Source organism: Protobothrops mucrosquamatus, unplaced genomic scaffold, assembly GCF_001527695.2.
Source record: "Protobothrops mucrosquamatus isolate PMUCROS unplaced genomic scaffold, P.Mucros_1.0 scaffold140, whole genome shotgun sequence".
Classification (NCBI taxonomy): Eukaryota; Metazoa; Chordata; class Lepidosauria; order Squamata; family Viperidae; genus Protobothrops; species Protobothrops mucrosquamatus.
Window position 1 is genome coordinate 266008 of NW_015386506.1, and position 10000 is coordinate 276007.

At 37.4% G+C, this 10000-nt stretch overlaps 1 protein-coding gene across 1 annotated transcript in view; it reads right to left on the reverse strand.

Annotated features, from left to right (window-relative positions):
• Nucleotides 1-10000, reverse strand: part of LAMC2 (laminin subunit gamma 2) — a 47572-nt gene that overhangs the window by 32028 nt on the left and 5544 nt on the right. Inside the window, exon 2 of the mRNA XM_015813125.1 lies at nucleotides 2136-2324. Within this exon, the coding sequence (XP_015668611.1) occupies nucleotides 2136-2324 (189 nt within the window). The remainder of the gene's footprint in view (nucleotides 1-2135; nucleotides 2325-10000) is intronic.

Below are 10000 nucleotides of genomic sequence, written 5' to 3' on the forward strand. Positions count from 1 at the left end.
ACTTATGATGGTTTTTTTTACCAAAATTCAGCCACTTAGCAACTGATTCATATTTATGACAGTTCCAGTTTCCCAGAGTCATGTGAACAGCTTTTGTGACCTTCTGACAAGCAAAGTCAATGAGGAAGCCAGGTTCACTTAAGAACCATGTTACTAACTTAACAACTACAATGATTCACTTAACAACCATGGCAAGAAAGGTCATAAAATGGGGCAAAACTCTCATTTCGCAACATCAATTTTGGGCTCAATTGTGGTTGTAAGTTGAGGACTACTTTCTTGGCTTCAGCTAGTATACCAGCTCTATGTGTCCCAATCTTAGCGTAGACTCACTTACTGTTTTATGTCTTAATAATCACACATTTGGATTATTGAAATATATTATTTATTGTTATCCTTGCTGTTATTTTAGTTCTGTAGCACTCTTTCTTCTAGAGTGCAAATCAAAGTAGTATACAAAAAAGGCATCAAAAATGTTAAATGAAACAGTCAGCGGCAAGGCAATAGACACAAACACAAGTATTCATTTTAGAAAAATGAAAGCAATATAACATAAAATGCAGAATAAGGATGAAGTTATTCTTAAAATGTCAGAGTTACAAGTATGCTCTGTGGTTTCCACTCTAGGAGGAAGAGTGATACAGAACTAAATAACAACAATAAATAATATTCAGAAAGAACTGTGATAGCAATGTTAGAGAAGGTTGGAGGCTGGGCCCTTTATGTTAGATCAACAGTAGATTATCATGATGAACGTTTATGTTCTATGTTATAAAATAAATATTGTTTGTCAGTTACCACCCACTGGCAATATTTATAATTATGTTTACTGACATCTCGATTAGGATCGAGAGCAGTTTCAATTTCAGAATGCCTGAGTCATGCCTGGGAGCATCATTACATCCTATGAGACAAAAATCCATAATCAGCTTACTAGACCATATTGTGTTTGTACAGAAAAGGAATGAGTAAATTGCAATCAAATATATATTTTGCTAATTGGCCACCATAGTACTACACACTCAAACTAACGAATTAGAAAAAGATAGACAAAAGGAAAAAAAAATCTGGGCTTGAATATGAGATAACAGCATAAAGCAAAACATTTATTTCTGTATTGTTATAATTATTGTTGCTAGTACTGGTACTATAATTCTGTAATTCCAGTTAAATCTGTATTTCTGACTATAAACCAGTAGTTTAATCTAACATACATGTGCTGAGGAGAAAGACTTAAATTTAAAGTATCCATACTTATCAAGCCAACAATCACCTCTCATGTAATTTTATTGATTGAATTGAGTGAATCACCAAGTATATTTATTTATTTACTTAGCAATATTACACAGCTGCTGGATGTACTCTGGGCACCATAAAACCAGCCACAATTTAAACAATATCCTGACATGAAAACTCTTCAAACAATAAATATAATAAAAATAAAAAATAATAAAAATAATAAAAATAAAAAACAATAAAAATAATAAAAATAATAAAAATAAACAAAAAAGTAAGATTGCAGGAGAATAGCAATCATCGGATCCACCAGGAGAGGCAGGCTGTGGATCTCATCTGCCAAACAGTTCCATATCTGAGAGGACCTAGGAGGTGAGTTTTTTCTGCTGGGGCCCTCACTCTCCAGAATATCATCCTTTCAAGGTAAGGTTAGCCTTCCAGAAAGCCATTAAAACATGCTTTTTTCCCAGCAAGTCTGGGGATCCCCTAGTAATAGGGGGCCCGTGCTTTGGCTGTATTATGTGTAATATTCTGTTCCCTGTGGTCTTGTTTTATTTATGTTTATTGTTTTAAATTGGTTTTGTAGTAGGTTTGAATAACAGATTTAATTGTACACCATGCAGAGTCACATCATGTGAGATCGGCAGCCATATAAATTTGACAAATACATCAATAAATAAAAATAATCCATCCCTCTAACAGCACCTGGCATCCCCCACCTTAACCCTAGGCCTGTTTCACTGATGGGCTGGGGACAAGATGAAGGCAGTGTCATGGGTACATGACCCCCCCAAAAAGATGCTACTTGCATATTTGTGTGCAAGTAGGGAGATGGCCTATGAATCAGAGCTTCTTTTTTTCTCTTTCTTTCCTCATTTCCTAAATCTGTATCTGCCTACCTCTGAGGTTGCAGTTGCAGGGCATGCAACGATCTTGTTGAGACCGACGATAGAAGCCCTCTTTGCATCGCTCACAGTTTATTCCATCCGTGTTGTCAATACAGTTGAGGCACCGATACCCATTTCCCTGTCGCCTGAGTAACTCAAGGTCGAAGATGCAGTGTCTGGACTTCCCATTGCAGTTGCAGGCTGGAAGACAAAGCAATGGAATAGCCACCGTTAGGCAAAAGAGGCAGAGGTGATTGGATTTATTGTGCAGTTTACATTTATTGAAATATTAGGATCTCCTTATTTGCAACACTACTAATGATAATGTGATTTTCCTTCCTTGATATAATGCAATATAGATGAGCAGACATGTATTAATAATAATAATAATAATAATAATGATAAAGTTGGAAGGGACCTTGGAGGTCATCTAGTCCAACCCCCTGCTCAGGCAGGAAACCCTATATCATTTCGGACAAATGGCTGTCTAGTTTCTCATTTTTTTGGATTTTCCAAGTTCCAAATACTTTTCTCTTTCCTCACACAGCCAAACAGAAGTACTATCCTAATTTAGTATGCAGAAGTTCCTGAGGGAAGCAAAACTAGACCTTCCCATGTTGAAACACAGAAGTAACTTACAACTGGGACAGTAAGGAAGTGAGTTAGTTTTGATCCCTAACTACCTTGCTCCTCATTTAAATTTCCTTCCTAGCAGTTCTGAACAACAAAATCATTTGCACTGCTGCATAAAATTAGTCAACATATTAATTACCTTTATGTTGTATTATTGTATGTGTTGTGTCATTTTCCTGCCTCAGGAAATCTTATAATCTAAAATTTAACAGTAGCAGGGCAATAGGTAAACGATAAGAAAGGAGAAGTAAGGTTAAAGTACAGCAAGGGACAGGAAAGCAATTATTCAGAATTGTGAACAAATGTGTTAAGATGGACTTAGCCTTTACTTTCAGCAGGATTAAAGAAACATCATAGCCGTATGTACAAAATGGTTGAATGTTAGCCAGCCATTTACAGTCTTTGGAAATCCCAGGATTGTTCTTAGAATGTGGAGACCCCAGGAATCTCTACTAGATTTCTCAGTATTGACACTTCAATATCTAGAGATTTTACAGAGCAAAGGCTGTGACTGTTAGAGATATATCATATATGCTCACTAATAAGCCTAGAAGGTTAGGTGCTATAATACTCCCCAAAACTGGGTTTGGCTTAACCAAGAATGGGTTTATCCACAAATATATGTGGTATTTTTTCCCCTCAGCTTTTTAAAAATATCCATATATCCTGTATAAATTTGTGCATAAACCCATCCACAGATCAGCAGACCCCCTTGCTTTTTTAACCAAAATATTATAAAAAATGCAGCAATGGCAGATAAACCAATTGTGAAAATTAAAACATATGAAGCTTTTCAGGATCAGCTTATCTACAGGTAGCACATTTTTTCATATTATAATTAAAAATTTGAGGGTCAACTAATCCGTGGATGGGCTTATGCATGAATATATAAGGTAAACCACAGAAGATGTAGTATAATGCAGAACTGGATGGAAATCCTTTAAGCTGTGGGCACAGTCATAACTGAAGCCTCTTCCAAAGAGATAAATGTATAGCATAATCATAAATCTATATAATAAAAATTTGTTGGGTCCAAATCTTTTTCTCAGATCTTTAGGAGCCCTATAGCGATGAGCACTCTGCCCGATGGATTATTCAGCCCTAGTGCCGTTCTGTTTCAAGATATTGAGATGGATTGAGAAAGATTTGCAAAACAAGCAAGTTTCTTAACAACGTAATAATATGAATTCATCTTAGGATTTATTTTCAGGAATAGGATTTAAACTGAGCAACTGCATGTATCTAAACATGTACCCTTATGCAAAATATGAACAAGTCCTAATGCAAAGGGAGAAAATTCTGATATTAGTACAGAGCAGAAAGAACACCCCCCCCCCCAAGAGCATACATGTCTCCATCTCTGTCACCTACCCAGCCAACATGTTATCCATCTCACTGAGAATAACCACATACAGTATTTGTCAGAAACCCAGAGAATCATCAACAGCTGCTCCAGCTAATCCTCACTTCGGCTGCCAACGCATACAATCAAGTTCAGGCATGACTCTTAGATTCCAAGTACCTGAGAGGATCCTACAATTCAGACCTGCCCAGGCTCTGCCATGGCTGCCAAGCTGATCTCATTCCCTTCAGCACTCACCCTGCACCACCTGGAATTTACCCAGGTTGCCAGAGGCAAGGCTGCAGCTCACATGCCTGGCAGCAGCCCCCAAAACTTTCTTCAATGCCGCTGAAAGTAAGTCTTGCCACAACATGCACTTTTCCAAAGAAATTGGCCATTCCAAAAATTCAGAACAAAATCATTCCATCCGCTATCTATTGCTTTTATCTGCATTTATGATGTATGCTCTGACTGACCCAGTGTAACAATTGTACAAAATGGGACTGAACTCTCCTACACATTACACAGAGAAATGAGCATCTAAGAGTTTTTTCCTGATGCTATATAGATATACTCTCTACTCATTGTTGAGTTGGGCCCAAACTATTTGCTAGTATGACATTTGCAGCCTCCATAGCCAATCCCTATCCTACCCTCTCCCAAACACCAAGATCTGATTATGCATCTGTAGGACACGTTAAGCAAAGCTGATTGGTTGAGCTCTGGTTAGAATGCAGTATTGCAGGCAAATTCTGCCCACAGCTTGGAGTTTGATCCTGACAAGGCTCAAAGTTGGCTTAGTTTCCATCCTTCTGAAGTTGGTAAAATGAGGACCCAGATTGTTGGAGGCAATATGCTAACATTTGTAAACCACTCAGAGAGGACTGTAAAGCTCTGTGGAGCAGTACATAAGTCTAAGTGCTATTGCTATTGCTTTTCCACCAGCTTTGGTTCCTCTTTCCCCTTGTCAGCATCTCCAAATGGTGGAAAAACATCTATCGAATATGATAGTGCTACAGAAAAGTGGAGAAGTGATGAATTTCTACTTTCTTTCCCTTGACAGATAAAAACTAACGTGAATGGTATTATGGAATGGAATAAGCAAATGCACACGAATGCTAATTTCTTTTGTATGATAAAGACAGGAAGGCACAGCATGGTCTTCAGCAGGAAACAGTGGAGTGACAGAGGCAGCCTGGCCAAGGCAGCTGAAAGAAAGGATCTAAGTCTGCAACAACCTAAAAAAGACTAATAAGGACAAGTAATAAGGCTGTTACAGGGAAAAGGAGAATTTATTCCCTGCAGTGCTGATAAATCAAGAAACAATAGGAAGGAACATTGAAGAGGGAAATCCAAACTTGAAATAGGGAATTTCCTGACCATGATTGCTGTTAAGCAGTGTAACAGCCTGCCTCCTGAGTCACAGATACTCAATTGCTCAAGGCTTTCAAAGTTTGGGCAAACTTTTGCTTGTGAAAGTCTGAGGATTCCAGCCCTGGAGCTCTTTCCTACCCTCTGATTCCATTATTTGATCTCACCTTTTGATGGAATAATAGCAATGAGCATCAGATTTTATATAATTTGCAACTGCTGTTGGACTGTATGGGTCTAAGGAGAAAACATTCCATAGCTTAAAACTGCCTCTTTCAAAGGCTGATGACAGATCATGATTAACATGACTAATGGGAAAAGGGGGGGAGGTCTTATTTGTACTGCTCAGAAAGTCTTTACATCCCAGTATCATCCCGAAAGTCAGTACATCCCTTTTATTAGAGAAAAGCAGTTTTGTGAAGGAATGAAATTAATACTGAAACAGTCCAGTTGCCTCTTGAAAAAGCACCTTTGGGGTAACCATGACCTGGATGACTGAGAATCTCCATAGACATAATGCTGAAACAGTAGCAAGCAAGGGATACAAGACCTTTCTCCCACTGACCAATTTCTGCTGCAGTTTCTATTTCTCTGCACCAGCTGCTCCTCAAACACACATTTTGACCTCCCAAGTTCCAGTAGGAAACAATGTCAATGCAAGGGCTGCCTGCAAACAGCCACCAGAAAGCGTCCTTGGCGTACCTCCTCAATGACCTCATTGACTGATCAAGTCTATCTAATAGCCACCTTGGGCCCATGTTTTTAGATGAAGGCTAAAATTACTTTTATTGAGATTGGCTATTATAACAAATTATGCAAGTACCTCTTTATAATTCAGTAAATTAGGGGGTCTTCTGTTGGATTCACTTCTGAATGTTATCGGACTGTTCTGAACTTTAAAATATGCTTCACCCCCTTTTGCCTACGCGGTATCTCTGTCCAGGTCATCTTCTTTACTCTCTGCAGATTACCAATGGCGGAACCCTGATTGTGAAGTCTATACCTGACATACTGACTGAGACTCGTCATAGGCAGAGATCTCACAGAAGTATTTTGATCACCAATTGATTATTCTAGAAGCATCTACAAACTGGACATTTCATTCTGAGAAAGTACAATCCATTTAGAAGAGGTAAAGTCCAAAATTGCCTAGCAAAAATTCCACTGCATTGGGATTTTGTCTTGATTTATTAACCCTCATCCACCCTTTGGTGGCTTCCAATACTGATTCAGAACACACACAACCTCTTCTGATTCAGACACTATGGAAAAAAAGACTGTCATCATCAGACTGGTGATACTCAGCACTTGAAGTCTGATGCCAGCTTCTACCAGTTTCATAAAGATATTAAACAGCACCATGGGCAAGAGAGGCACAGTTACCTAACATTTCTGTCTGAGGCTGTTCCTTCTGGCTATTCCAGAAGAATAACACAGCCAGCAGAATCAGAAGTCATGCAGGCTTCCATAGGACCAAAAGTCTCATTTTGCAAGAACTCATCTGTCAAGGAGACAATGGTTTTTATCTCATTAAACAAGGCTTGAATCAAGATTTTAAAAGAGTTGAGATAAAACATCTGCAGTTACAAAGCACATATCCTTTCAAATTCCCCCCAAAGAGGAATTTTTGACCAATGATTAGTTGGCAAAATATTTTGAATTAAGGGGATTTATGTTGTGTCTAGAAGTCCCTAAATTCGAAACATCTGACCGTATTGGGTTGGAATTGTGAGAACTGTAATCCTGATACTTATAAGGAAAGTTAGATGAATTGAGAGTGAAAACCAAATACACTCACATATATTGAACTTCGCTGGGCATCTGTGTTTGTTTAGTGATATACGAGATTTAGTTAACTGTGGCTTGCAAGGTTAAGCATAAAGCAGCTTTGCAATTACTGTTTTCTAACATAACTTAGAAAGGAATAAAAGGATCTTTGCCTTTTATTCTTTACCTTCTATTTATTTAAATGAATGGTGATGTAGGGAAAATGTTAGCTATAGAAACTGGAAATGTCATCTTCATTTAGACATCACTTTTAACTGATCTAAAGTTCCAAATACGTAAGAGGCCTATTGTAATTGAGAAGACTTTCTCTGTTCTTTTCTATTCTGCACTATGAAGTTTTATGTATTAATTATTTCCTCTGTGGTACAATAGTAGAAAGGTTGATCTATTTAGATATCACACCAAATCATTAAAATTTAAATAACTCAAAGCAGTGATTGATTCATTTGCCAAAAAAGGATCCCACAAAAACCTAAAACATCAGGAACAATTTGGTGTGATAGCATTTAAATTTTAAAAGTCTTAACACAAGAAGAAAATGTTTCCTCAAAGACTATTTTCACATATTGGTACAAGAAGTGGAAAAAGGACCTTTTGTGAGGAAGTGCCTGAGTGTGGGAGTATTGGTTGGAAAGTAGAGACTAGGAGTGGATCACAAGTAGAGCTAGTAAAATTCATGCTGGATTGACTATACCTAAATCTCTTCCCATTTCTTGCCATAAATTTTTGGCAAGAATTTGCACTCCAGGATAAAATTCTTACTTCCTGGAATGTAAGAGCCTTTCCATTACTTTGGTTCTATGCTCAAGGAGAGATGCTAACTTGCACAAAGCAACATTCCCTGGTAACTGTCAGATGCAAAGAATCAGGATCATTCATAAAGTTGCAGCATAGAAGATTTATTCAAACCTATACACAAGAATCTAGTCAATTAAGTCAGCGCTATATTGGTGCTAGGTAAGGATCAATGGAATTTAAGAGAAGCTGGACTTGGATCACTTGTGGCAACACAAGGCCTCTAAACTGATTATGTGTTTAACTCCACGCCCTCCTAGTTCTTCCTGCTCTTTTCCTCTAGGGCCCTGTTCGTTGTTCTTCTGAACTGGTATTACTCAGGTCTAGGTTTATTACAAGATGTGATACTTCTTGCTTATTTGTTTGAAAACTACAAACTTCAAATATGGGAATGATGGCTGGTTAGTTAACTGCCCACATGTAATTATGGCAAAGCAATTTTCCTATCCAACAGATTAATTCATTTATAGATGACATCAATCTATCATGTCTGGGTTCTGCTGCAGCTTGAAAAATAACAGCCTTGAAGACAATGACATCATGATAAGGCTGTCTGTAATTTTTACAAAGTTAAATCACATCTCTTGTACCTATCAAGTTGTTTCATGATTTTTGTTTATTTATTCAGTTTGAATTAGACTCTTAGTTTTGAAATGGATTCTTCTACTAAAACTATATCCCCATCTTCAATATGATTCTAGAGTCTAGACTCTTTTCTGCCATTGGAAAGCCCCGTGGTTGAGATAAGCAGAAAATTATCTCAATAAACGGGTGGAAAATTATCTTTAAAAATAATATAATCTGCTTGGGGAAAAAATCACCAAGTGGAGAAGACAATGAACAAATCAGCCCTAAAATGTATTTCATAAAGCATATTTGATCTGTGGTATTTTTAAATGCTATAAATGTTATTTGAAGAAGACAGCATCTAAAAATCTTTAATGCAGTTTATGGACCCAGAATAGTTTTCTGCTGCTGTTCCAAACTATATTATAATTTTGCCAAAGTAGAATCCAAGATCTAGCTAAGAAGACATGGAACAAATGAAGAAAAAAAAATGTTTCTGGACTTTTCTATAACACTATAAACTCTCACAAAAAGTCCGGAGAGGGATTCCAAAAGGAAAGGCAGTAACCAATATTAATGTTTGGTGAAAAAAATAACATACATCAGCAAGAGCACAGTTAATGCTGCTATCAGTAAGACTGAGACACAAATCTTATCAAGAACAATGCTTTGTTTAATTCAATTGGTTTTACTTTTAAGTTGACATGTATAGGATTGTGCTGTGGCTGATTTCCCTCAACCCCATGAAGGTCTGTGTTTTTCTGAATATACAGTAGCTTGAGCATGGTGCTCATTCTCTAACAATGTTGTACTTTTTTTTTTTACCCATTAAGAGACAGTTTTCCATGTTTTGGTCATTGTATTGTTATTCATTCACATTATAAAAGTCAGAAAACGTCCATATATTTGACCTTTATCCCCCCCAAACCCCCAGGTAATTAATACCTGCCTTTAGCTTAAAGGAATTTCTGCATTTTCCCTCTGAGATTTTCCCATCAATATAAAAGATGTAATTGGATGGAACACAGAACTGAAACGCATTGTAATGGGAAGAAGGAATAATCTTAAGGAACAGGAAAAGCTGCAACCAAGACAAAAGTCAGATGAACAAAATCTGAGTTTAGAACGGAAATGTGGGTTTGATTAAGCATCTCAGAAATGAATCTCCCTAATTTTCGTGAATATGGCGGGGGGGGGAAACTATCTTCACACTTGCAAGATTCTGTTACTGTATAATAAAAATTCTGGTACTCTTGAAGGCACACACACACACACACACACACACACACACACACACACACACACAAACTTTGGAAGACATTTAAATCAAATATCCTGTTCTACTGATGATGAAGCACAGGTAAGAAATATGACTCTATTT